The sequence below is a fragment of the Ambystoma mexicanum genome, chromosome 1q (genome assembly GCF_040938575.1).
Source record: "Ambystoma mexicanum isolate Mex_15411 chromosome 1q, UKY_AmexF1_1, whole genome shotgun sequence".
Classification (NCBI taxonomy): Eukaryota; Metazoa; Chordata; class Amphibia; order Caudata; family Ambystomatidae; genus Ambystoma; species Ambystoma mexicanum.
Genome location: NC_090922.1, coordinates 1,034,030,355 through 1,034,058,079, shown reverse-complemented (window position 1 = coordinate 1,034,058,079; position 27,725 = coordinate 1,034,030,355). Strand labels below are relative to the sequence as shown.

At 67.7% G+C, this 27,725-nt stretch overlaps 1 protein-coding gene across 1 annotated transcript in view; it reads left to right on the top strand.

Moving 5' to 3' along the window:
- The window catches only part of LOC138540791 (vitellogenin-A2-like), a 107,055-nt gene that overhangs the window by 32,155 nt on the left and 47,175 nt on the right, over window positions 1-27,725 (top strand). The window contains exons 8-9 of the mRNA XM_069641710.1: window positions 26,096-26,253; window positions 26,333-26,498. Of these exons, the coding sequence (XP_069497811.1) occupies window positions 26,096-26,253; window positions 26,333-26,498 (324 nt within the window). The remainder of the gene's footprint in view (window positions 1-26,095; window positions 26,254-26,332; window positions 26,499-27,725) is intronic.

The following is a 27,725-nucleotide window of genomic DNA, read 5'->3' as shown; positions in this document are numbered from 1 at the left end:
CCTGGTGGAGGGTGCCCCTGCACCGCTGGGGGTGGGGGTGGTGGGAGACATGGGTGGGGGCCTGGTGGAGGGTGCCCCTGCACTGCTGGGGGGTTGGGGTGGTGGGAGACATGGGTGGGGGCCTGGTGAAGGGTGCCCCTGCACTGCTGGGGGTGGTGGGAACATGTGTTGGACATGGGTGGGGGCCTGCTGGCAGGTACCCCACAGTGCTGGGGGGTGGGGGTGGTGGGGAACATGAGTTGGACATGGTGGGGGCCTGCTGGCAGGTGCCCCACAGTGCTGGGGGGTGGGGTGTGGTGGGAGACATGAGTTGGACATGGGTGGGGGCCTGGTGGAGGGTGCCGCTGCACTGCTGGGGGGTGGTGGGGGAACATGAGTTGGACATGGGTGGGGGGCTGCTGGCAGGTGCCCCACAGTGCTGGGGGGAGGGTGTGGTGGGGAACATGAGTTGGACATGAGTGGGGGCCTGGTGGAGGGTGCCCCTGCACTGCCGGGGGATGGGGGTGGTGGGAGACATGGGTGGAGGCCTGGTGGAGGGTGCCCCTGCACTGCTGGGGGTGGGGGTGGTGGGAGACATGGGTGGGGGCCTGGTGGAGGATGCCCCTTCACTGCTGGGGGGTGGGGGTGGTGGGGAACATGAGTTGGGCATGGGTGGGGGCCTGCTGGCAGGTGCCCCACAGTGCTGGGGGGTGGAGGTGGTGGGGACCATGTGTTGAACATGGGTGGGGGCCTGCTGGCAGGTGCCCCACAGTGCTGGGGGGTGGGGGTGGTGGGGAACATGAGTTGGACATGGGTGGGGGCCTGCTGGCAGGTGCCCCACAGTGCTGGGGGGTGGGGGTGGTGGGGAACATGAGTTGGACATGGGTGGGGGCCTGCTGGCAGGTGCCCCACAGTGCTGGGGGGTGGGTGGGGGGTGGGGAACATGAGTTGGACATGGGTGGTGGCCTGCTGGCAGGTGCCCCACAGTGCCTGGGGGGTGGGGGTGGTGGGAGACATCGGTGGGGGCCTGGTGGAGGGTGCCCCTGCACTGCTGGGGGGTGGGTGGTGGGAGACATGGGTGGGGGCCTGGTAGAGGGTGCCCCTGCACTGCTGGGGGGTGGGGGTGGTGGGAGACATGGGAGGGGGGCCTGGTGGAGGGTGCCCCTGCACTGCTGGGAGGTGGGGGTGGTGGGAGACATGGGTGGGGGCCTGGTGGAGGGTGTCCCTGCACTGCTGGGGGGTGGGGGTGGTGGGGAACATGAGTTGGATATGGGTGGGGGCCTGCTGGCAGGTGCCCCGCAGTGCTGGGGGTTGGGGGTGGTGGGGAACATGAGTTGGACATGGTGGGGGCCTGGTGGAGGGTGCCGCTGCACTGCTGGGGGGTGGTGGGGAACATGAGTTGGACATGGGTGGGGGCCTGCTGGCAGGTGCCCCACAGTGCTGGGGGGGTGGGGGTGGTGGGGAACATGAGTTGGACATGAGTGGGGGCCTGGTGGAGGGTGCCCCCGCACTGTTGGGGGATGGGGGTGGTGGGAGACATGGGTGGGGGCCTGGTGGAGGGTGCCCCTGCACTGCTGGGGGGTGGGGGTGGTGGGAGACATGGGTGGGGGCCTGGTGGAGGGTGCCCCTGCACTGCTGGGGGTGGGGGTGGTGGGAGACATGTGTAGGGGCCTGGTGGAGGGTGCCCCTGCACTGCTGGGGGGTGGGGGTGGAGGGGAACATGAGTTGGACATGGGTGGGGCCTGCTGGAAGGTGCCCCACAGTGCTGGGGGTGGGGGTGGTGGGGAACATGAGTTGGACATCGGTGGGGGCCTGCTGGCAGGTGCCCCACAGTGCTGGGGGGTGGGTGGGGGTGGTGGGGAACATGAGTTGGACATGGGTGGGGGCCTGCTGGCAGGTGCCCCACAGTGCTGGGGAGTGGGGGTGGTGGGAGACATGGGTGTGGGCCTGGTGGAGGGTGCCCCTGCACTGCTGGGGGGGGTGGGGGTGGTGGGAGACATGGGTGGGGGCCTGGTGGAGGGTGCCCCTGCACTGCTGGGGGGTGGGGGTGGTGGGAGACATGGGTGGGGGCCTGGTGGAGGGTGCCCCTGCACTGCTGGGGGATGAGGGTGGTGGGAGACATGGGTGGGAACCTGGTGGAGGGAGCCCCTGGACTGCTGGGAGGGTGGGGGTGGTGGGAGACATGGGTGGGGGCCTGGTGGAGGGTGACCCTGCACTGCTGGGGGGTGGGGGTGATGGGAGACATGGGTGGGGGCCTGGTGGAGGGTGCCCCTGCACTGCTGGGGGGTGGGGGTGGTGGGAGACATGGGTGGGGGCCTGGAGGAGGGTGCCCCTGCACTGCTGGGGGGTGGGGGTTGTGGGAGACATGGGTGGGGGCCTGGTGGAGGGTGCCCCAGCACTGCTGGGGGGTGGGGGTGGTGGGAGACATGGGTGGGGGCCTGGTGGAGGGTGCCCCTGCACTGCTGGGGGGTGGGGGTGGTGGGGAACATGAGTTGGACATGGGTGGGGGTCTGCTGGCAGGTGCCCCATAGTACTGGGGGGTGGGGGTGGTGGGGAACATGAGTTGGACATGGGTGGGGGCCTGGTGGAGGGTGCCGCTGCACTGCTGGGGGGTGGTGGGTGGTGGGGGAAATTGAGTTGGACATGGGTGGGGGCCTGCTGGCAGGTGCCCCACAGTGCTGGGGGGTGGGGGTGGTGGGGAACATGAGTTGGACATGAGTGGGGGCCTGGTGGAGGGTGCCCCTGCACTGCTGGGGGGTGGGGGTGGTGGGAGACATGGGTGGGGGCCGGGTGGAGGGTGCCCCTGCACTGCTGGGGTTTGGGGGTGGTGGGAGACATGGGTGGGGGGCCTGGTGGAGGGTGCCCCTGCACTGCTGGGGGGTGGGGGTGGTGGGGAACATGAGTTGGACATGGGTGGGGGCCTGCTGGCAGGTGCCCCACAGTGCTGCGGGGTGGGGTGGGGGGACCATGTGTTGGACATGGGTGGGGGCCTGCTGGCAGGTGCCCCACAGTGCTGGGGGGTGGGGGTGGTGGGGAACATGTGTTGGACATGGGTGGGGGCCTGCTGGCAGGTGCCCCACAGTGCTGGGGGGTGGGGGTGGTGGGGAACATGAGTTGGACATGGGTGGGGGCCTGCTGGCAGGTGCCCCACAGTGCTGGGGGTGGGTGGGGTGGTGGGGAACATGAGTTGGACATGGGTGGGGGCTGCTGGCAGGTGCCCCTGCACTGCTGGGGGTGGGGGTAGTGGGAGCATGGGTGGGGGTCTGGTGGAGGGTGCCCCTGCACTGCTGGGGGGTGGGGGTGGTGGGAGACATGGGTGGGGGCCTGGTGGAGGGTGCCCCTGCACTGCTGGGGGGTGGGGGTGGTGGGAGACATGGGTGGGGGCCTGGTGGAGGGTGACCCTGCACTGCTGGGGGCGGGGTGGTGGGGAACATGAGTTGGGCATGGGTGGGGGCCTGCTGGCAGGTGCCCCACAGTGCTGGGGGGTGGGGGTGGTGGGGACCATGTGTTGGACATGGGTGGGGGCCTGCTGGCAGGTGCCCCACAGTGCTGGGGGTGGGGGTGGGGGGGAACATGAGTTGGACATGGGTGGGGGCCTGCTGGCAGGGGCCCCACAGTGCTGGGGGGTGGGGGTGGTGGGGAACATGAGTTGGACATGGGTGGGGGCCTGCTGGCAGGTGCCCCACAGTGCCTGGGGGGTGGGGGTGGTGGGAGACATGGGTGGGGGCCTGGTGGAGGGTGCCCCTGCACTGCTGGGGGGTGGGAGTGGTGGGAGACATGGGTGGGGGCCTGGTGGAGGGTGCCCCTGCACTGCTGGGGGGTGGGGGTGGTGGGGAACATGAGTTGGACATGGGTGGGGGCCTGCTGGCAGGTGCCCCACAGTGATGCGGGTTGGGGGTGGTGGGGAACAAGAGTTGGACATGGGTGGGGCCTGGTGGAGGATGCCCCTGCACTGCTGGGGGGTGGGGGTGGTGGGGAACATGAGTTGGACATGGGTGGGGGCCTGCTGGCAGGTGCCCCACAGTGCTGGGGGGTGGGGGTGGTGGGGAACATGAGTTGGACATGGGTGGGGGCCTGCTGGCAGGTGCCCCACAGTGCTGGGGGGGTGGGTGGGGGTGGTGGGGAACATGAGTTGGACATGGGTGGGGGCCTGCTGGCAGGTGCCCCACAGTGTTGGGGAGTGGGGGTGGTGGGAGACATGGATGTGGGCCTGGTGGAGGGTGCCCCTGCACTGCTGGGGAGGTGGGGGTGGTGGGAGACATGGGTGGGGGCCTGGTGGAGGGTGCCCCTGCACTGCTGAGGGGTGGGGGTGGTGGGAGACATGGGTGGTGTCCTGGTGGAGGGTGCCCCTGCACTGCTGGGGGATGAGGGTGGTGGGAGACATGGGTGGGGGCATGGTGGAGGGTGCCCCTGCACTGCTGGGGGGGTGGGGGTGGTGGGAGACATGGGGTGGGGGCCTGGTGGAGGGTGACCCTGCACTGCTGGGGGGTGGGGGTGGTGGGAGACATGTGTGGGGGCCTGGTGGAGGGTGCCCCTGCACTGCTGGGGGGTGGGGGTGGTGGGAGACATGGGTGGGGGCCTTTTGGAGGGTGCCCCTGCACTGCTGGGGGGTGGCGGTGGTGGGAGACATGGGTGGGGGCCTGGTGGAGGGTTCCCAAGCACTGCTGGAGGGTGGGGGTGGTGGGAGATATGGGTGGGGGCCTGGTGGAGGGTGCCCCTGCACTGCTGGGGGGTGGGGGTGGTGGGGAACATGAGTTGGACATGGGTGGGGGTCTGCTGGCAGGTGCCCCATAGTACTGGGGGGTGGGGGTGGTGGGGGAACAGGAGTTGGACATGGGTGGGGGCCTGGTGGAGGGTGCCGCTGCACTGCTGGGGGGTGGTGGGTGGTTGGGAACATGAGTTGGACATGGGTGGGGGCCTGCTGGCAGGTGCCCCACAGTGCTGGGGGTGGGGGTGGTGGGGAACATGAGTTGGACATGAGTGGGGGCCTGGTGGAGGGTGCCCCTGCACTGCAGGGGGGTGGGGGTGGTGGGAGACATGGGTGGGGGCCTGGTGGAGGGTGCCCCTGCACTGCTGGGGGGTGGGGGTGGTGGGGAACATGAGTTGGACATGGGTGGGGGCCTGCTGGCAGGTGCCCCCCAGTGCTGCGGGGTGGGGTGGTGGGGACCATGTGTTGGACATGGGTGGGGGCCTGCTGGCAGGTGTCCCACAGTGCTGGGGGGCGGGGGTGGTGGGGAACATGTGTTGGACATGGGTGGGGGCCTGCTGGCAGGTGCCCCACAGTGCTGGGGTGTGGGGGTGGTGGGGAACATGAGTTGGACATGGGTGGGGGCCTGCTGGCAGGTGCCCCACAGTGCTGGGGGTGGGTGGGGTTGTGGGGAACATGAGTTGGACATGGGTGGGGGCTGCTGGCAGGTGCCCCACAGTGCTGGGGGGTGGGGGTGGTGGGAGACATGGGTGTGGGCCTGGTGGAGGGTGCCCCTGCACTGCTGGGGGGTGGGGGTGGTGGGAGACATGGGTGGGGGCCTGGTGGAGGGTGCCCCTGGACTGCTGGGGGGTGGGGGTGGTGGGAGACATGGGTGGGGGCCTGGTGGAGGGTGCCCCTGCACTGCTGGGGGATGAGGGTGGTAGGAGACATGGGTGGGGGCCTGGTGGAGGGTGCCCCTGCACTGCTGGGGGGTGGGGGTGGTGGGAGACATGGGTGGGGGCCTGGTGGAGGGTGACCCTGCACTGCTGGGGGGTGGGGGTGGTGGAAGACATGGGTGGGGGCCTGGTGGAGGGTGCCACTGCACTGCTGGGAGAGGGGGTGGTGGGGAACATGAGTTGGACATGGGTGGGGGCCTGCTGGCAGGTGCCCCACAGTGCTGGGGAGTGGGGGTGGTGGGAGACATCGGTGGGGGCCTGGTGGAGGGTGCCCCTGCACTGCTGGGGGGTGGGGGTGGTGGGAGACATGGGTGGGGACCTGGTGGAGGGTGCCCCTGCACTGCTGGGGGTGGGGGTGGTGGGAGACATGGGTGGGGGCCTGGTGGAGGGTGCCCCTACACTGCTGGGGGGTGGGGGTGGTGGGAGACATGGGTGGGGGCCTGGTGGAGGGTGCCCCTGCACTGCTGGGGGATGAGGGTGGTGGGAGACATGGGTGGGGGCCTGGTGGAGGGTGCCCCTGCACTGCTGGGGGGGTGGGGTGGTGGGAGGCATGGGTGGGGGCCTGGTGGAGGGTGCCCCTGCACTGCTGGGGGGTGGGGGTGGTGGGAGACATGGGTGGGGGCCTGGTGGAGGGTGCCATCAGCACTGCTGGGGGGTGGGGGTGGTGGGGAACAGAGTTGGACATGGGTGGGGGTCTGCTGGCAGGTGCCCCATAGTACTGGGGGGTGGGGGTGGTGGGGAACATGAGTTGGACATGGGTGGGGGCCTGCTGGCAGGTGCCCCACAGTGCTGGGGGGTGGGGGTGGTGGGGAACATGAGTTGGACATGGGTGGGGGCCTGCTGGCAGGTGCCCCACAGTGCTGGGGGGTGGGTGGGGGGTGGTGGGGAACATGAGTTGGACATGGGTGGGGCCTGCTGGCAGGTGCCCCACAGTGCTGGGGAGTGGGGGTGGTGGGAGACATGGGTGTGGGCCTGGTGGAGGGTGCCCCTGCACTGCTGGGGGGGTTGGGGTGGTGGGAGACATGGGTGGGGGCCTGGTGGAGGGTGCCCCTGCACTACTGGGGGGTGGGGGTGGTGGGAGACATGGGTGGGGGCCTGGTGGAGGGTGCCCCTGCACTGCTGGGGGATGAGGGTGGTGGGAGACATGGGTGGGGGCCTGGTGGAGGGTGCCCCTGCACTGCTGGGGGGTGGGGGTGGTGGGAGGCATGGGTGGGGGCCTGGTGGAGGGTGCCCCTGCACTGCTGGGGGGTGGGGGTGGTGGGAGACATGGGTGGGGGCCTGGTGGAGGGTGCCATCAGCACTGCTGGGGGGTGGGGGTGGTGGGGAACAGAGTTGGACATGGGTGGGGGTCTGCTGGCAGGTGCCCCATAGTACTGGGGGGTGGGGGTGGTGGGGAACATGAGTTAGACATGGGTGAGGGCCTGATGGAGGGTGCCGCTGCACTGCTGGGGGGTGGTGGGTGGTGGGGAACATGAGTTGGACATGGGTGGGGGCCTGCTGGCAGGTGCCCCACAGTGCTGGGGGGTGGGGGTGGTGGGGAACATGAGTTGGACATGAGTGGGGGCCTGGTGGAGGGTGCCCCTGCACTGCTGGGGGGTGGGGGTGGTGGGAGACATGGGTGGGGGCCAGGTGGAGGGTGCCCCTGCACTGCTGGGGGTTGGGGGTGGTGGGAGACATGGGTGGGGGCCTGGTGGAGGGTGCCCCTGCACTGCTGGGGGGTGGGGGTGGTGGGGAACATGAGTTGGACATGGGTGGGGGCCTGCTGGAAGGTGCCCCACAGCGCTGCGGGGTGTGGGTGGTGGGGACCATGTGTTGGACATAGGTGGGGGCCTGCTGGCAGGTGCCCCACAGTGCTGGGGGGTGGGGGTGGTGGGGAACATGTGTTGGACATGGGTGGGGGCCTGCTGGCAGGTGCCCCACAGTGCTGGGGGGTGCGGGTGGTGGGGAACATGAGTTGGACATGGGTGGGGGCCTGTTGGCAGGTGCCCCACAGTGCTGGGGGTGGGTGGTGTGGTGGGGAACATGAGTTGGACATGGGTGGGGGCTGCTGGCAGGTGCCCCACAGTGCTGGGGGGTGGGGGTGGTGGGAGACATGGGTGTGGGCCTGGTGGAGGGTGCCCCTGCACTGCTGGGGGGTGGGGGTGGTGGGAGACATGGGTGGGGGCCTGGTGGAGGGAGCCCCTGCACTGCTGGGGGTGGGGGTGGTGGGAGACGTGGGTGGGGGCCTGGTGGAGGGTGCCCCTGCACTGCTGGGGGGTGGGGGTGGTGGGAGACGTGGGTGGGGGCCTGGTGGAGGGTGACCCCTGCACTGCTGGGGGGTGGGGGTGGTGGGGGACATGGGTGGGGGCCTGGTGGAGGGTGCCCCTGCACTGCTGGGGGGTGGGGGTGGTGGGAGACATGGGTGGGGCCCTGGTGGAGGGTGACCCTGCACTCCTGGGGGGTGGGGGTGGTGGGAGACATGGGTGGGGGCCTGGTGGAGGGTGCCCCTGCACTGCCGGGGGGTGGGGTGGTGGGAGACATGGGTGGGGGCCTGGTGGAGGGTGCCACTGCACTGCTGGGAGTGGGGGTGGTGGGAAACATGAGTTGGAAATGGGTGGGGGCCTGCTGGCAGGTGCCCCACAGTGCTGGGCAGTGGGGGTGGTGGGAGACATGGGGGGGCCTGGTGGAGGGTGCCCCTGCACTGCTGGAGGGTGGGGGTGGTGGAGACATGGGTGGGGACCTGGTGGAGGGTGCCCCTGCACCGCTGGGGGTGGGGGTGGTGGGAGACATGGGTGGGGGCCTGGTGGAGGGTGCCCCTGCACTGCTGGGCGGTTGGGGTGGTGGGAGACATGGGTGGCGGCCTGGTGGAGGGTGCTCCCGCACTGCTGGGGGTGGTGGGAACATGAGTTGGACATGGGTGGGGGCCTGCTGGCAGGTGCCCCACAGTGCTGGGGGTTGGGGGTGGTGGGGAACATGAGTTGGACATGGTGGGGGCCTGCTGGTAGGTGCCCCACAGTGCTGGGGGATGGGGGTGGTGGGGGAACATGTGTTGGACATGGGTGGGGGCCTGCTGGCAGGTGCCCCACGGTGCTAGGGGGTGGGGTGGTGGGGAACATGAGTTGGACATGGGTGGGGGCCTGCTGGCAGGTGCCCCACAGTGCTGGGGGGTGGGGGTGGTGGGAGACATGAGTTGGACATGGGTGGGGGCCTGGTGGAGGGTGCCGCTGCACTGCTGCGGGGTGGTGGGGAACATGAGTTGGACATGGGTGGGGGGCTGCTGGCAGGTGCCCCACAGTGCTGGGGGGAGGGGGTGGTGGGGAACATGAGTTGGACATGAGTGGGGGCCTGGTGGAGGGTGCCCCTGCACTGCCGGGGGGTGGGGGTGGTGGGAGACATGGGTGGAGGCCTGGTGGAGGGTGCCCCTGCACTGCTGGGGGGTGGGGGTGGTGGGAGACATGGGTGGGGGCCTGGTGGAGGATGCCCCTGCACTGCTGGGGGGTGGGGGTTGTGGGGAACATGAGTTGGGCATGGGTGGGGGCCTGCTGGCAGGTGCCCCACAGTGCTGGGGGGTGGAGGTGGTGGGGACCATGTGTTGGACATGGGTGGGGGCCTGCTGGCAGGTGCCCCACAGTGCTGGGGGGTGGGGGTGGTGGGAGACATCGGTGGGGGCCTCGTGGAGGGTGCCCCTGCACTGCTGGGGGGTGGGGGTGGTGGGAGACATGGGTGGGGGCCTGGTGGAGGGTGCCCCTGCACTGCTGGGGGGTGGGGGTGGTGGGAGACATGGGTGGGGGCCTGGTGGAGGGTGCCCCTGCACTGCTGGGAGGTGGGGATGGTGGGAGACATGGGTGGGGGCCTGGTGGAGGGTGCCCCTGCACTGCTGGGGGGTGGGGGTGGTGGGAGACATGGGTGGGGGCCTGGTGGAGGGTGTCCCTGCACTGCTGGGGGGTGGGGGTGGGGGTGGTGGGGAACATGTGTTGGATATGGGTGGGGGCCTGCTGGCAGGTGCCCCACAGTGCTGGGGGTTGGGGGTGGTGGGGAACATGAGTTGGACATGGGTGGGGGCCTGGTGGAGGGTGCCGCTGCACTGCTGGGGGGTGGTGGGGAACATGAGTTGGACATGGGTGGGGGCCTGCTGGCAGGTGCCCCACAGTGCTGGGGGGTGGGGGTGGTGGGGAACATGAGTTGGACATGAGTGGGGGCCTGGTGGAGGGTGCCCCTGCACTGTTGGGGGATGGGGGTGGTGGGAGACATGGGTGGGGGCCTGGTGGAGGGTGCCCCTGCACTGCTGGGGGGTGGGGGTGGTGGGAGACATGGGTGGGGGCCTGGTGGAGGGTGCCCCTGCACTGCTGGGGGGTGGGGGTGGTGGGAGACATGTGTGGGGGCCTGGTGGAGGGTGCCCCTGCACTGCTGGGGGGTGGGGGTGGTGGGGAACATGAGTTGGACATGGGTGGGGCCTGCTGGAAGGTGCCCCACAGTGCTGGGGGGTGGGGGTGGTGGGGACCATGTGTTGGACATGGGTAGGGGCCTGCTGGCAGGTGCCCCACAGTGCTGGGGGTGGGTGTGGTGGGGAACATGAGTTGGACATGGGTGGGGGCCTGCTGGCAGGTGCCCCACAGTGCTGGGGGTGGGGGTGGTGGGGAACATGAGTTGGACATCGGTGGGGGCCTGCTGGCAGGTGCCCCACAGTGCTGGGGGGTGGGTGGTGGGGAACATGAGTTGGACATGGGTGGGGGCCCGCTGGCAGGTGCCCCACAGTGCTGGGGAGTGGGGGTGGTGGGAGACATGGGTGTGGGCCTGGTGGAGGGTGCCCCTGCACTGCTGGGGGGGTGGGGGTGGTGGGAGACATGGGTGGGGGCCTGGTGGAGGGTGCCCCTGCACTGCTGGGGGGTGGGGGTGGTGGGAGACATGGGTGGGGGCCTGGTGGAGGGTGCCCCTGCACTGCTGGGGGGGTGGGGGTGGTGGGAGACATGGGTGGGGGCCTGGTGGAGGGTGCCCCTGCACTGCTGGGGGGTGGGGGTGGTGGGAGACATGGGTGGGGGCCTGGTGGAGGGTGCCCCTGCACTGCTGGGGGGTGGGGGTGGTGGGGAACATGAGTTGGACATGGGTGGGGGTCTGCTGGCAGGTGCCCCATAGTACTGGGGGGTGGGGGGTGGTGGGGAACATGAGTTGGACATGGGTGGGGGCCTGGTGGAGGGTGCCGCTGCACTGCTGGGGGGTGGTGGGTGGTGGGGAACATGAGTTGGACATGGGTGGGGGCCTGCTGGCAGGTGCCCCACAGTGCTGGGGGGTGGGGGTGGTGGGGAACATGAGTTGGACATGGGTGGGGCCTGCTGGCAGGTTGCCCCACAGTGCTGGGGGGTGGGGGTGGTGGGGAACATGAGTTGGACATGGGTGGGGGTCTGCTGGCAGGTGCCCCATAGTACTGGGGGGTGGGGGTGGTGGGGAACATGAGTTGGACATGGGTGGGGGCCTGGTGGAGGGTGCCGCTGCACTGCTGGGGGGTGGTGGGTGGTGGGGAACATGAGTTGGACATGGGTGGGGGCCTGCTGGCAGGTGCCCCACAGTGCTGGGGGGTGGGGGTGGTGGGGAACATGAGTTGGACATGGGTGGGGGCCTGCTGGCAGGTGCCCCACAGTGCTGGGGGGTGGGGGTGGTGGGGAACATGAGTTGGACATGAGTGGGGGCCTGGTGGAGGGTGCCCCTGCACTGCTGGAGGGTGGGGGTGGTGGGAGACATGGGTGGGGGCCGGGTGGAGGGTGCCCCTGCACTGCTGGGGTTTGGGGTGGTGGGAGACATGGGTGGGGGCCTGGTGGAGGGTGCCCCTGCACTGCTGGGGGGTGGGGGTGGTGGGGAACATGAGTTGGACATGGGTGGGGGCCTGCTGGCAGGTGCCCCACAGTGCTGCGGGGTGGGGGTGGGGGGACCATGTGTTGGACATGGGTGGGGGCCTGCTGGCAGGTGCCCCACAGTGCTGGGGGGTGGGGGTGGTGGGGAACATGTGTTGGACATGGGTGGGGGCCTGCTGGCAGGTGCCCCACAGTGCTGGGGGGTGGGGGTGGTGGGGAACATGAGTTGGACATGGGTGGGGGCCTGCTGGCAGGTGCCCCACAGTGCTGGGGGTGGGTGGGGTGGTGGGGAACATGAGTTGGGACATGGGTGGGGGCTGCTGGCAGGTGCCCCACAGTGCTGGGGGGTGGTGGGAGACATGGGTGTGGGCCTGGTGCAGGGTGCCCCTGCACTGCTGGGGGTGGGGGTAGTGGGAGCATGGGTGGGGGCCTGGTGGAGGGTGCCCCTGCACTGCTGGGGGTGGGGGTGGTGGGAGACATGGGTGGGGGCCTGGTGGAGGGTGCCCCTGCACTGCTGGGGGATGAGGGTGATAGGAGACATGGGTGGGGGCCTGGTGGAGGGTGCCCCTGCACTGCTGGGGGGTGGGGGTGGTGGGAGACATGGGTGGGGGCCTGGTGGAGGGTGACCCTGCACTGCTGGGGGGCGGGGGTGGTGGGGAACATGAGTTGGGCATGGGTGGGGGCCTGCTGGCAGGTGCCCCACAGTGGTGGGGGGTGGGGGTGGTGGGGACCATGTGTTGGACATGGGTGGGGGCCTGCTGGCAGGTGCCCCACAGTGCTGGGGGGTGGGGGTGGTGGGGAACATGAGTTGGACATGGGTGGGGGCCTGCTGGCAGGTGCCCCACAGTGCTGGGGGGTGGGGGTGGTGGGGAACATGAGTTGGACATGGGTGGGGGGCCTGCTGGCAGGTGCCCCACAGTGCTGGGGGGTTGTTGGGGGGGTGGGGAACATGAGTTGGACATGGGTGGGGGCCTGCTGGCAGGTGCCCCACAGTGCCTGGGGGGTGGGGGTGGTGGGAGACATGGATGGGGGCCTGGTGGGAGGGTGCCCCTGCACTGCTGGGGGGTGGGGGTGGTGGGAGACATGGGTGGGGGCCTGGTGGAGGGTGCCCCTGCACTGCTGGGGGGTGGGGGTGGTGGGGAACATGAGTTGGACATGGGTGGGGGGCCTGCTGGCAGGTGCCCCACAGTGATGCGGGTTGGGGGTGGTGGGGAACATGAGTTGGACATGGGTGGGGGCCTGGTGGAGGGTGCCCCTGCACTGCTGGGGGGTGGGGGTGGTGGGGAACATGAGTTGGACATGGGTGGGGGCCTGCTGGCAGGTGCCCCACAGTGCTGGGGGGTGGGGGTGGTGGGGAACATGAGTTGGACATGGGTGGGAGCCTGCTGGCAGGTGCCCCACAGTGCTGGGGGGTGGGTGGGGGTGGTGGGGAACATGAGTTGGACCTGGGTGGGGGCCTGCTGGCAGGTGCCCCACAGTGCTGGGGAGTGTGGGTGGTGGGAGACATGGGTGTGGGCCTGGTGGAGGGTGCCCCTGCACTGCTGGGGAGGTGGGGGTGGTGGGAGACATGGGTGGGGGCCTGGTGGAGGGTGCCCCTGCACTGCTGAGGGGTGGGGGTGGTGGGAGACATGGGTGGGGTCCTGGTGGAGGGTGCCCCTGCACTGCTGGGGGATGAGGGTGGTGGGAGACATGGGTGGGGGCCTGGTGGAGGGTGCCCCTGCACTGCTGGGGGGGTGGGGGTGGTGGGAGACATGGGTGGGGGCCTGGTGGAGGGTGACCCTGCACTGCTGGGGGGTGGGGGTGGTGGGAGACATGGGTGGGGGCCTGGTGGAGGGTGCCCCTGCACTGCTGGGGGGTGGGGGTGGTGGGAGACATGGGTGGGGGCCTTTTGGAGGGTGCCCCTGCACTGCTGGGGGGTGGCGGTGGTGGGAGACATGGGTGGGGGTCTGGTGGTGGGTTCCCAAGCACTGCTGGAGGGTGGGGGTGGTGGGAGATATGGGTGGGGGCCTGGTGGAGGGTGCCCCTGCACTGCTGGGGGGTGGGGGTGGTGGGGAACATGAGTTGGACATGGGTGGGGGTCTGCTGGCAGGTGCCCCATAGTACTGGGGGGTTGGGGTGGTGGGGAACAGGAGTTGGATATGGGTGGGGGCCTGGTGGAGGGTGCCGCTGCACTGCTGGGGGGTGGTGGGTGGTTGGGAACATGAGTTGGACATGGGTGGGGGCCTGCTGGCAGGTGCCCCACAGTGCTGGGGGGTGGGGGTGGTGGGGAACATGAGTTGGACATGAGTGGGGGCCTGGTGGAGGGTGCCCCTGCACTGCAGGGGGGTGGGGGTGGTGGGAGACATGGGTGGGGGCCTGGTGGAGGGTGCCCCTGCACTGCTGGGGGGTGGGGGTGGTGGGGAACATGAGTTGGACATGGGTGGGAGCCTGCTGGCAGGTGCCCCACAGTGCTGCGGGGTGGGGGGTGGTGTGGGACCATGTGTTGGACATGGGTGGGGGCCTGCTGGCAGGTGTCCCACAGTGCTGGGGGGTGGGGGTGGTGGGGTGTTGGACATGGGTGGGGGCCTGCTGGCAGGTGCCCCCACAGTGCTGGGGTGTGGGGGTGGTGGGGAACATGAGTTGGACATGGGTGGGGGCCTGCTGGCAGGTGCCCCACAGTGCTGGGGGTGGGTGGGGTTGTGGGGAACATGAGTTGGACATGGGTGGGGGCCTGGTGGAGGGTGACCCTGCACTGCTGGGGGGTGGGGGTGGTGGGAGACATGGGTGGGGGCCTGGTGGAGGGTGCCCCTGCACTGCCGGGGGTTGGGGGTGGTGGGAGACATGGGTGGGGGCCTGGTGGAGGGTGCCACTGCACTGCTGGGAGTGGGGGTGGTGGGGAACATGAGTTGGACATGGGTGGGGGCCTGCTGGCAGGTGCCCCACAGTGCTGGGGAGTGGGGGTGGTGGGAGACATGGGTGGGGGCCTGGTGGAGGGTGCCCCTGCACTGCTTGGGGGTGGGGGTGGTGGGAGACATGGGTGGGGACCTGGTGGAGGGTGCCCTGCACTGCTGGGGTGGTGGGAGACATGGGCGGGGGCCTGGTGGAGGGTGCCCCTGCACTGCTGGGGGGTGGGGGGGTGGGAGACATGGGTGGGGGCCTGGTGGAGGGTGCCCCTGCACTGCTGGGGGGTGGGGGTGGTGGGAACATGAGTTGGACATTGGTGGGGGCCTGCAGGAAGGTGCCCCACAGTGCTGGGGGTGGGGGTGGTGGGGAACATGAGTTCGACATGGGTGGGGGCCTGCTGGCAGGTGCCCCACAGTGCTGGGGGGAGGGTGGGGGGCTGGGGAACATGAGTTGGACATGGGTGGGGGCCTGCTGGCAGGTGCCCCACAGTGCCTGGGGGGTGGGGGTGGTGGGAGACATGGGTGGGGGCGTGGTGGAGGGTGCCCCTGCACTGCTGGGGGGTGGGGGTGGTGGGAGACATGGATGGGGGCCTGGTGGAGGGTGCCCCTGCACTGCTGGGGGTGGGGTGGTGGGAGACATGGGGTGGGGGCCTGGTGGAGGGTGCCCTGCACTGCTGGGGGGTGGGGGGTGGTGGGGAGACATGGATGGGGGCCTGGTGGAGGGGTGCCCCTGCACTGCTGGGGGATGAGGGGTGGTGGGAGACATGGGTGGGGGCCTGGCGGGAGGGTGCCCCTGCACTGCTGGGGGGTGGGGGTGGTGGGAGACATGGGTGGGGGCCTGGTGGAGGGTGACCCTGCACTGCTGGGGGGTGGGGGTGGTGGGAGACATAGGTGGGGGCCTGGTGGAGGGTGCCCCTGCACTGCTGGGGGGTGGGGTTGGTGGGAGACATGGGTGGGGGCCTGGTGGAGGGTGCCACTGCACTGCTGGGGGGTGGGGGTGGTGGGGAACATGAGTTGGACATGGGTGGGGGCCTGCTGGCAGGTGCCCCACAGTGCTGGGGGGTGGGGGGTTGTGGGAGACATGGGTGGGGGCCTGGTGGAGGGTGCCCCTGCACTGCTGGGGGGTGGGGGTGGTGGGAGACATGGGTGGGGGCCTGGTGGAGGGTGCCCCTGCACTGCTGGGGGTTGGGGGTGGTGGGAGACATTGGTGGGGGCCTGGAGGAGGGTGCCCCTGCACTGCTGGGGGGTGGGGGTGGTGGGGAACATGAGTTGGACATGGGTGGGGGCCTGCTGGCAGGTGCCCCACAGTGCTGGGGGGTGGTGGTGGTGGGGAATATGAGTTGGACATGGGTGGGGGCCTGCTGGCAGGTGCCCCACAGTGCTGGTGGGGGTGGGGGCGGTGGGGAACATGAGTTGGACATCGGTGGGGGCCTGCTGGCAGGTGCCCCACAGTGCTCGGGTGTGGGGGTGGTGGTGAACATGTGTTGGACATGGGTGGGGGGCCTGCTGGCAGGTGCCCCACAGTGCTGGGGGGTGGGGTGGTGGGGGAACATGAGTTGGACATGGGTGGGGGCCTGCTGGCAGGTGCCCCACAGTGCTGGGGGGTGGGGGTGGTGGGAGACATGGGTGTGGACCTGGTGGAGGGTGCCCCTGCACTGCTGTGGGGTGGGGGTGGTGGGAGACATGGTGGGGGCCTGGCGGAGGGTGCCCCTGCACTGCTGGGGGGTGGGGGTGCTGGGAGACATGGCTGGGGGCCTGGTGGAGGGTGCCCCTGCACTGCTGGGGGATGAGGGTGGTGGGAGACATGGGTGGGGGCCTGCTGGCAGGTGCCCCACAGTGCTGGGGGTGGGGGTGGTGGGGAACATGAGTTGGACATGGGTGGGGGCCTGCTGGCAGGTGCCCAACAGTGCTGGGGGGTGGGGGTGGTGGGGATACATGGGTGTGGGCCTGGTGGAGGGTGCCCCTGCACTGCTGGGGGGGTGAGGGTGGTGGGAGACATGGGTGTGGGCCTGGTGGAGGGTGCCCCTGCACTGCTGGGGAGGTGGGGGTGGTGGGAGACATGGGTGGGGGCCTGGTGGAGGGTGCCCCTGCACTGCTGAGGGGTGGGGGTGGTGGAGACATGGGTGGGGTCCTGGTGGAGGGTGCCCCTGCACTGCTGGGGGATGAGGGTGGTGGGAGACATGGGTGGGGGCCGGGTGGAGGGTGCCCTGCACTGCTGGGGGGGGTGGGGGTGGTGGGAGACATGGGTGGGGGCCTGGTGGAGGGTGACCCTGCACTGCTGGGGGGTGGGGGTGGTGGGAGACATGGGTGGGGGCCTGGTGGAGGGTGCCCTGCACTGCTGGGGGGTGGGGGTGGTGGGAGACATGGGTGGGGGCCTTTTGGAGGGTGCCCCTGCACTGCTGGGGGGTGGCGGTGGTGGGAGACATGGGTGGGGGCCTGGTGGTGGGTTCCCAAGCACTGCTGGAGGGTGGGGGTGGTGGGAGATATGGGTGGGGGCCTGGTGGAGGGTGCCCCTGCACTGCTGGGGGGTGGGGGTGGTGGGGAACATGAGTTGGACATGGGGTGGGGGTCTGCTGGCAGGTGCCCCATAGTACTGGGGGGTTGGGGTGGTGGGGAACAGGAGTTGGATATGGGTGGGGGCCTGGTGGAGGGTGCCGCTGCACTGCTGGGGGGTGGTGGGTGGTTGGGAACATGAGTTGGACATGGGTGGGGGCCTGCTGGCAGGTGCCCCACAGTGCTGGGGGGTGGGGGTGGTGGGGAACATGAGTTGGACATGAGTGGGGGCCTGGTGGAGGGTGCCCCTGCACTGCAGGGGGGTGGGGGTGGTGGGAGACATGGGTGGGGGCCTGGTGGAGGGTGCCCCTGCACTGCTGGGGGGGTGGGGGTGGTGGGGAACATGAGTTGGACATGGGTGGGAGCCTGCTGGCAGGTGCCCCACAGTGCTGCGGGGTGGGGGTGGTGGGGACCATGTGTTGGACATGGGTGGGGGCCTGCTGGCAGGTGTCCCACAGTGCTGGGGGGTGGGGGTGGTGGGAAACATGTGTTGGACATGGGTGGGGCCTGCTGGCAGGTGCCCCACAGTGCTGGGGTGTGGGGGTGGTGGGGAACATGAGTTGGACATGGGTGGGGGCCTGCTGGCAGGTGCCCCACAGTGCTGGGGGTGGGTGGAGTTGTGGGGTACATGAGTTGGACATGGGTGGGGGCCTGGTGGAGGGTGACCCTGCACTGCTGGGGGGTGGGGGTGGTGGGAGACATGGGTGGGGGCCTGGTGGAGGGTGCCCCTGCACTGCCGGGGGTTGGGGGTGGTGGGAGACATGGGTGGGGGCCTGGTGGAGGGTGCCACTGCACTGCTGGGAGTGGGGGTGGTGGGGAACATGAGTTGGACATGGGTGGGGGCCTGCTGGCAGGTGCCCCACAGTGCTGGGGAGTGGGGGTGGTGGGAGACATGGGTGGGGGCCTGGTGGAGGGTGCCCCTGCACTGCTTGGGGGTGGGGGTGGTGGGAGACATGGGTGGGGACCTGGTGGAGGGTGCCCCTGCACTGCTGGGGGTGGTGGGAGACATGGGCGGGGGCCTGGTGGAGGGTGCCCCTGCACTGCTGGGGGGTGGGGGGGTGGGAGACATGGGTGGGGGCCTGGTGGAGGGTGCCCCTGCACTGCTGGGGGGTGGGGGTGGTGGGAACATGAGTTGGACATTGGTGGGGGCCTGCAGGAAGGTGCCCCACAGTGCTGGGGGGTGGGGGTGGTGGGGAACATGAGTTCGACATGGGTGGGGGCCTGCTGGCAGGTGCCCCACAGTGCTGGGGGGAGGGTGGGGGGCTGGGGAACATGAGTTGGACATGGGTGGGGGCCTGCTGGCAGGTGCCCCACAGTGCCTGGGGGGTGGGGGTGGTGGGAGACATGGGTGGGGGCGTGGTGGAGGGTGCCCCTGCACTGCTGGGGGGTGGGGGTGGTGGGAGACATGGATGGGGGCCTGGTGGAGGGTGCCCCTGCACTGCTGGGGGTGGGGTGGTGGGAGACATGGGTGGGGGCCTGGTGGAGGGTGCCCCTGCACTGCTGGGGGGTGGGGGTGGTGGGAGACATGGATGGGGGCCTGGTGGAGGGTGCCCCTGCACTGCTGGGGGATGAGGGTGGTGGGAGACATGGGTGGGGGCCTGGCGGAGGGTGCCCCTGCACTGCTGGGGGGTGGGGGTGGTGGGAGACATGGGTGGGGGCCTGGTGGAGGGTGACCCTGCACTGCTGGGGGGTGGGGGTGGTGGGAGACATAGGTGGGGGCCTGGTGGAGGGTGCCCCTGCACTGCTGGGGGGTGGGGTTGGTGGGAGACATGGGTGGGGGCCTGGTGGAGGGTGCCACTGCACTGCTGGGGGGTGGGGGTGGTGGGGAACATGAGTTGGACATGGGTGGGGGCCTGCTGGCAGGTTCCCCACAGTGCTGGGGGGTGGGGGTTGTGGGAGACATGGGTGGGGGCCTGGTGGAGGGTGCCCCTGCACTGCTGGGGGGTGGGGGTGGTGGGAGACATGGGTGGGGGCCTGGTGGAGGGTGCCCCTGCACTGCTGGGGGTTGGGGGTGGTGGGAGACATGGGTGGGGGCCTGGTGGAGGGTGCCCCTGCACTGCTGGGGGGTGGGGGTAGTGGGGAACATGAGTTGGACATGGGTGGGGGCCTGCTGGCAGGTGCCCCACAGTGCTGGGGGGTGGTGGTGGTGGGGAATATGAGTTGGACATGGGTGGGGGCCTGCTGGCAGGTGCCCCACAGTGCTGGGGGGTGGGGGTGGTGGGGAACATGAGTTGGACATGGGTGGGGGCCTGCTGGCAGGTGCCCCACAGTGCTGGGGTGTGGGGGTGGTGGTGAACATGTGTTGGACATGGGTGGGGGCCTGCTGGCAGGTGCCCCACAGTGCTGGGGGGTGGGGGTGGTGGGAACATGAGTTGGACATTGGTGGGGGCCTGCAGGAAGGTGCCCCACAGTGCTGGGGGGTGGGGGTGGTGGGGAACATGAGTTCGACATGGGTGGGGGCCTGCTGGCAGGTGCCCCACAGTGCTGGGGGGAGGGTGGGGGACTGGGGAACATGAGTTGGACATGGGTGGGGGCCTGCTGGCAGGTGCCCCACAGTGCCTGGGGGGTGGGGGTGGTGGGAGACATGGGTGGGGGCGTGGTGGAGGGTGCCCCTGCACTGCTGGGGGGTGGGGGTGGTGGGAGACATGGATGGGGGCCTGGTGGAGGGTGCCCCTGCACTGCTGGGGGTGGGGTGGTGGGAGACATGGGTGGGGGCCTGGTGGAGGGTGCCCCTGCACTGCTGGGGGGTGGGTGTGGTGGGAGACATGGATGGGGGCCTGGTGGAGGGTGCCCCTGCACTGCTGGGGGATGAGGGTGGTGGGAGGCATGGGTGGGGGCCTGGCGGAGGGTGCCCCTGCACTGCTGGGGGGTGGGGGTGGTGGGAGACATGGGTGGGGGCCTGGTGGAGGGTGACCCTGCACTGCTGGGGGGTGGGGGTGGTGGGAGACATAGGTGGGGGCCTGGTGGAGGGTGCCCCTGCACTGCTGGGGGGTGGGGTTGGTGGGAGACATGGGTGGGGGCCTGGTGGAGGGTGCCACTGCACTGCTGGGGGGTGGGGGTGGTGGGGAACATGAGTTGGACATGGGTGGGGGCCTGCTGGCAGGTTCCCCACAGTGCTGGGGGGTGGGGGTTGTGGGAGACATGGGTGGGGGCCTGGTGGAGGGTGCCCCTGCACTGCTGGGGGGTGGGGGTGGTGGGAGACATGGGTGGGGGCCTGGTGGAGGGTGCCCCTGCACTGCTGGGGGTTGGGGGTGGTGGGAGACATGGGTGGGGGCCTGGTGGAGGGTGCCCCTGCACTGCTGGGGGGTGGGGGTGGTGGGGAACATGAGTTGGACATGGGTGGGGGCCTGCTGGCAGGTGCCCCACAGTGCTGGGGGGTGGTGGTGGTGGGGAATATGAGTTGGACATGGGTGGGGGCCTGCTGGCAGGTGCCCCACAGTGCTGGGGGGTGGGGGTGGTGGGGAACATGAGTTGGACATGGGTGGGGGCCTGCTGGCAGGTGCCCCACAGTGCTGGGGTGTGGGGGTGGTGGTGAACATGTGTTGGACATGGGTGGGGGCCTGCTGGCAGGTGCCCCACAGTGCTGGGGGGTGGGGGTGGTGGGGAACATGAGTTGGACATGGGTGGGGGCCTGCTGGCAGGTGCCCCACAGAGCTGGGGGGTGGGGGTGGTGGGAGACATGGGTGTGGACCTGGTGGAGGGTGCCCCTGCACTGCTGTGGGGTGGGGGTGGTGGGAGACATGGGTGGGGGCCTGGCGGAGGGTGCCCCTGCACTGCTGGGGGGTGGGGGTGCTGGGAGACATGGCTGGGGGCCTGGTGGAGGGTGCCCCTGCACTGCTGGGGGATGAGGGTGGTGGGAGACATGGGTGGGGGCCTGCTGGCAGGTGCCCCACAGTGCTGGGGGTGGGGGTGGTGGGGAACATGAGTTGGACATGGGTGGGGGCCTGCTGGCAGGTGCCCAACAGTGCTGGGGGGTGGGGGTGGTGGGATACATGGGTGTGGGCCTGGTGGAGGGTGCCCCTGCACTGCTGGGGGGTGAGGGTGGTGGGAGACATGGGTGGGGGCCTGGTGGAGGGTGCCCCTGCACTGCTGGGGGATGAGGGTGGTGGGTGACATGGGTGGGGGCCTGGTGGAGGGTGCCCCTGCACTGCTGGGGGGTGGGGGTGGTGGGGAACATGAGTTGGACATGGGTGGGGGCCTGCTGGCAGGTGCCCCACAGTGCTGGGGGGTGGTGGTGGTGGGGAATATGAGTTGGACATGGGTGGGGGCCTGCTGGCAGGTGCCCCACAGTGCTGGGGGGTGGGGGTGGTGGGGAACATGAGTTGGACATGGGTGGGGGCCTGCTGGCAGGTGCCCCACAGTGCTGGGGTGTGGGGGTGGTGGTGAACATGTGTTGGACATGGGTGGGGGCCTGCTGGCAGGTGCCCCACAGTGCTGGGGGGTGGGGGTGGTGGGGAACATGAGTTGGACATGGGTGGGGGCCTGCTGGCAGGTGCCCCACAGTGCTGGGGGGTGGGGGTGGTGGGAGACATGGGTGTGGACCTGGTGGAGGGTGCCCCTGCACTGCTGTGGGGTGGGGGTGGTGGGAGACATGGGTGGGGGCCTGGCGGAGGGTGCCCCTGCACTGCTGGGGGGTGGGGGTGCTGGGAGACATGGCTGGGGGCCTGGTGGAGGGTGCCCCTGCACTGCTGGGGGATGAGGGTGGTGGGAGACATGGGTGGGGGCCTGCTGGCAGGTGCCCCACAGTGCTGGGGGTGGGGGTGGTGGGGAACATGAGTTGGACATGGGTGGGGGCCTGCTGGCAGGTGCCCAACAGTGCTGGGGGGTGGGGGTGGTGGGATACATGGGTGTGGGCCTGGTGGAGGGTGCCCCTGCACTGCTGGGGGGTGAGGGTGGTGGGAGACATGGGTGGGGGCCTGGTGGAGGGTGCCCCTGCACTGCTGGGGGATGAGGGTGGTGGGTGACATGGGTGGGGGCCTGGTGGAGGGTGCCCCTGCACTTCTGGGGGGTGGGGGTGGTGGGAGACATGGGTGGGGGCCTGGTGGAGGGTGACCCTGCACTGCTGGGGGGTGGGGGTGGTGGGAGACATGGGTGGGGTCCTGGTGGAGGGTGCGACTGCACTGCTGGGGGGTGGGGGTGGTGGGGAACATGAGTTGGACATGAGTGGGGGCCTACTGGCAGGTGCCCCACAGTGCTGGGGGGTGGGGGTGGTGGGAGACATGGGTGGGGGCCTGGTGGAGGGTGTCCCTGCACTGCTGGGGGGTGGGGGTGGTGGGAGACATGGGTGGGGGCCTCGTGGAGGGTGCCCCTGCACTGCTGGGGGGGGTGGTGGGAGACATGGGTGGGGGCCTGGTGGAGGGTGCCACTGCACTGCTGGGGGATGGGGGTGGTGGGGAACATGAGTTGGATATGGGTGGGGGCCGGCTGGCAGGTGCCCCACAGTGCTGGGGGGTGGGGGTGGTGGGGAACATGAGTTGGACATGGGTGGGGTCCTGCTGGCAGGTGCCCCACAGTGCTGGGGGGTGGGGGTGGTGGGGAACATGAGTTGGACATGGGTGGGGGCCTGCTGGCAGGTGCCACACAGTGCTGGGGGTGGGGGTGGTGGGAGACATGGGTGTGGGCCTGGTGGAGGGTGCCCCTGCACTGCTGGGGGGTGGGGGTGGTGGGAGACACGGGTGGGGGCCTGGTAGAGGGTGCCCCTGCACTGCTGGAGGGTGGGGGTGGTGGGAGACATGGGTGGGGGCCTGGTGGAGGGTGCCCCTGCACTGCTGGGGGATGGGGGTGGTGGGAGATATGGGTGGGGGCCTGGTGGAGGGTGCCCCTGCACTGCTGGGGGGTGGGGTGATGGGAGACATGGGTGGGGGCCTGGTGGAGGGTGACCCTGCACTGCTGGGGGGTGAGGGTGGTCGGAGACATGGGTGGGGGCCTGGTGGAGGATGCCCCTGCACTGCTGCGGGGTGGGGGTGGTGGGGAACATGAGTTGGACATGGGTGGGGGCCTGGTGGAGGGTGCCCCTGCACTGCTGGGGGGTGGGGGTGGTGGGGAACATGAGTTGGACATGGGTGGGGGCCTGCTGGCAGGTGGCCCACAGTGCTGGGGGGTGGGGGTGGTGGGAGACATGGGTGTGGGCCTGGTGGAGGGTGCCCCTGCACTGCTGGGGGGTGGGGGTGGTGGGAGACATGGGTGGGGGCCTGGTGGAGGGTGCCCCTGCACTGCTGGGGGGTGGGGGTGGTGGGATACATGGGTGGGGGCCTGGTGGAGGGTGCCCCTGCACTGCTGGGGGATGGGGGTGGTGGGAGACATGGGTGGGGGCCTGGTGGAGGGTGCCCCTGCACTGCTGGGAGGTGGGGGTGGTGGGAGACATGAGTGGGGGCCTGGTGGAGGGTGACCCTGCACTGCTGGGGGTGGGGGTGGTGGGAGACATGGGTGGGGCCTGGTGGAGGGTGCCCCTGCACTGCTGGGGGGTGAGGGTGGTGGGAGACATGGGTGGGGCCTGGTGGAGGGTGCCACTGCACTGCTGGGGGGTGGGGGTGGTGGGGAACATGAGTTGGACATGGGTGGGGGCCTGTTGACAGGTGCCCCACAGTGGGGGGGTGGGGGTGGTGGGAGACATGGGTGGGGGCCTGGCGGAGGGTGCCCCTGCACTGCTGGGTGGTGTGGGTGGTGGGAGACATGGGTGGGGGCCTGGTGGAGGGTGCCCCTGCACTGCTGGGTGGTGTGGGTGGTGGGAGACATGGGCAGGGGCCTGGTGGAGGGTGCCCCTGCACTGCTGGGGGCTGGGGGTGGTGGGAGACATGGGTGGGGGCCTGGTGGAGGGTGCCCCTGCACTGCTGGGGGTGGGGGTGGTGGGAGACATGGGTGGGGGCCTGGCGGAGGGTGCCCCTGCACTGCTGGGGGGTGGGGGTGGTGGGGAACATGAGTTGGACATGGGTGGGGGCCTGCTGGCAGGTGCCCCACAGTGCTGGGGTGTGCGGGTGGTGGGAAACATGAGTTGGACATGGGTGGGGGCCTGCTGGCAGGTGCCCCACAGTGCTGGGGGAGGGGGTGGTGGGAGACATGGGTGTGGGCCTGGTGGAGGGTGCCCCTGCACTGCTGGGGTTTGGGGGTGGTGGGAGACATGGGTGGGGGCCTGGTGGATGGTGCCCCTGCAGTGCTTGGGGGTGGGGGTGGTGGGAGACATGAGTTGGACATGGGTGGGGGCCTGCTGGCAGGTGCCCCACAGTGCTGGGGGGTGGGGGTGGTGGGGAACATGAGTTGGACATGAGTGGGGGCCTCTGCACTGCTGGGGGTGGGGTGGTGGGGAACATGAGTTGGACATGGGTGGGGCCTGCTGGCAGGTGCCCCACAGTGCGTGGGGGTGGTGGGGAACATGAGTTTGACATGGGTGGGGGCCTGCTGGCAGGTGCCCCACAGTGCTGGGGGGTAGGGGTGGTGGGAGACATGGGTGGGGGCCTGGTGGAGGGTGCCCCTGCACTGCTGGGGGGTGGGGGTGGTGGGAGACATGGGTGGGGGCCTGGTGGAGGGTGCCCCTGCACTGCTGGGGGGTGGGGGTAGTGGGAGACATGGGTGGGGGCCTGGTAGAGGGTGCCCCTGCACTGCTGGGGGGTGGGGGTGGTGGGGGACATGGGTGGGGGCCTGGTGGACGGTGCCCCTGGTGGCTGGGGGTGCAGGGGGACATGCGTTGGTGGCCAGTAGTGCAAGTTGACATGTGGGTTGGCTGGGGGACATGGCCATGGTGGATGGGGTGCCTGCAGGACATGTGCAGGGTAGGCCCCTGTGGTGTGAGCCACCTGCAGGGGCCGTGGAGGGTGTAGAGGGAACACCTGGGAGGACCCACACGTGCAATTCACGTGTGGTGCTCCCCGCGCACCCCTGTAATACACGTACCCTGATGGAATTGCGTGTGGAACTTCAAGCGCACCCCTGTGATACACGTACCCTGCTGAAATCGCGTGTGGAACTTCCCGCGCACCCCTGGAATACACGTACCCTGCTGACTTTGTGTGTGTGACTTCCCACACACCCCTGGAATACACGTACCCTGCTGATATCGTGTGTGAAACTTCCCGCGCACCCCGAAATACACGTAGCCAGGACATTCGCATGTGGAACTTCCCGCACACCCCTGATATGCACGTACCCTGCTGATATCGCGTGTGAAACTTCCCGCGCACCCCGAAATACACATAGCCAGGACATTCGCATGTGGAACTTCCCGCGCACCCCTGATATACACGTACCCTGCTGAATTCACGTGTTAAAATTCCCGCGCACCCTGATGTACACGTACCCTGATGGAATTGCGTATGGAACTTCAAGCGCACCCCTGTAATACACGTACCCTGCTGAAATCGCGTGTGGAACTTCCCGCGCACCCCTGGAATACACGTACCCTGCTGATATCGCGTGTGAAACTTCCCGCGCACCCCGAAATACACGTGGCCTGGACATTCGCGTGTGGAACTTCCCACGCACCCCTGGAAAACACGTACCCTGCTGATATCGCGTGTGAAACTTCCCGAGCACCCCGAAATACACGTAGCCAGGACATTCGCGTGTGGAACTTCCCGCGCACCCCTGGAATTCACGGACCCTGCTGATATCGCATGTGAAACTTCCCGCGCACCCCGAAATACACGTAGCCAGGACATTCGCGTGTGGAACTTCCCGCGCACCCCTGAAATGCACTTACCCAGCTGAAATGACGTGAGGTACTTCCCGCGCACCCCAGTGAAACACGTAGCCCGCTTGCCGTGGTGGTACAGGGTTAGCGCAGCCCTTTGCGCTGGATTGGGGATTTTGATGGCTTTTCCCTGCGCGAGAGGCGCTCTTGGGGGCGTAACCGGTGCTGCTGCAGGGTCGTTGTGCCACTGTGCGCCACGGCTGGTTTTGGTAGCTGGTATCCATGAATGCGCTGTGCGCGGAAATGGGTTTTGGCGCACGCGGCTGCCGCAGGGATTCGCAAGCGCACATTGTGCGCCAGCCGTGTGCGCCACTTGTGCGCTGATTTCTATGAATTACCCCCTAAATGTCCGAGAGGCATCTTCTGAAAAACCCTTAAGATCGTCCTCTGTCCTTAACCATTTAACAACCAGTACATCATTCGCTCAGCCTCATTGTGGTCACGAGCATTTGCATGGTGTCTTTTCTGCCCTCCACCAAAGGAAGACATTTGTATAACGTGTAATGTTTTGTAATATGTTTTTTCTGCAGGTTGCCGAAACCCTGCAACACTTAGTGCAGAATAACCAACAACAGGCACACGCAGATGCACCGGACATATTTCTGCAGCTCGTCCAGATTCTGCGCACCGCCACCTATGAAAATATCCAGGCTATTTGGAAGCAGTTTCAAGACAAATCTCAGTACAGGTAATCTGTTCTCACAGTGTCACTTTTGTTACACTTCTAATTCGTTGACATGATTCAACTTTATTTATGCTGACTGCAGGCACTGGCTGCTGAATGCAATCCCAGCGGTGGGAACCTTTGATTCGCTGAAGGCTATCAAGCAACTCACCCGCAACCAGGACTTGAGCCCACGTGAAGCAGCCCAGGCTATAACTCTCGCCATGCAGTTCACCAAGGCTGACCAACAAACCTTACAAGTTGCTGCCGTGAGTAATGATGCAGTGGCTTTTAAAAACCTTCATTTCTGTTGGCAATTCTTGCATGCTTCCTGTAATCAGGGCAGCAGCACATTGCACAGGCATAAAATTTAAACATATCTCAATGAATGATCAAACACAAAATCCCCAATTATGGAGCACAGCCAAGGGTTCATTGTGTGCATAGCCAGGGTAGTTGTCTAAGAGGCGCATCCGACCATTATTGCTTCCCTAGCGCCATTATAATTGCCTTTTATCCTAAAAGACAAGATCATCTCCTTGTTTTTAATTTTTTGACAGCTCAATAGCTATTCTAATAATAATGTTTAAAAAATAAACATCAGAGATTAGTGATAATACGGTTTGTAAATAACTCTGCCAGATTAGATAAGGTATGCACAGTTTCACGTAAGACACTAGCCCAAAAGCTCATTGACCTCAATTTTTGCAGTGATACCTTCAGACTTTATTTACAATATAATTGTGAGTACGGATTCGGGTGCGCATCGCTGAATAGTGAAATACAGTGAGGTTTTCTGAAAGACCAATATAATATGCAAATTATCTCAATTGAAATTATTTATAGTCATATTTTTCCTTAGACATATTTATTCTGCATATACGACAATCTTACTGAATTGTACTGTTCGGTGAACCAGGGTTCTGCAACCTTTGGCTCTCCAGATGTTTTGGACTACAACTCCCATCAGCCCTAGCCAGTATAGTTAATAGTGAGGGATGATGAAAGTCACAGTCTGAAATATATGGAGAGCCACAGGTTGCAGATCCCTGATCCTGTCATTAGGAGGAATACTCTCCCATGTGTACCGGGGTGCTTCTCAGAGATCAATTGAAATCCCTTGATGCTTTGCCTCCCATCCCGGGAGGATAGCTCAGCAGCACAGTGCTCGCTGTGGAAACAAAACAACACAGGTTCGATCCCCGGGTCCACGCTTAGAAGAAGAAAAAAACTCTGGGAATTAAGTGTGTTATAAATACGCACATAAGTCATATTCCTGTAACAGCGCCTCAATGCCCCCGGGCTGTGTGAGCACTTTAAAAATGCAAATAAAGAAATAAACAGAGATTCCATGGACGGAAGGTTCCAATTATTGCAGCCCATTGACATTGTCCACCACAGTCAATGTTAATTCTAATTATTAGCTTAATAGTTCCTTTATTGAAAGAAAACTTGGTGCAGTTATTCACATTGTAGTCATGTTAAAATGGAGGACA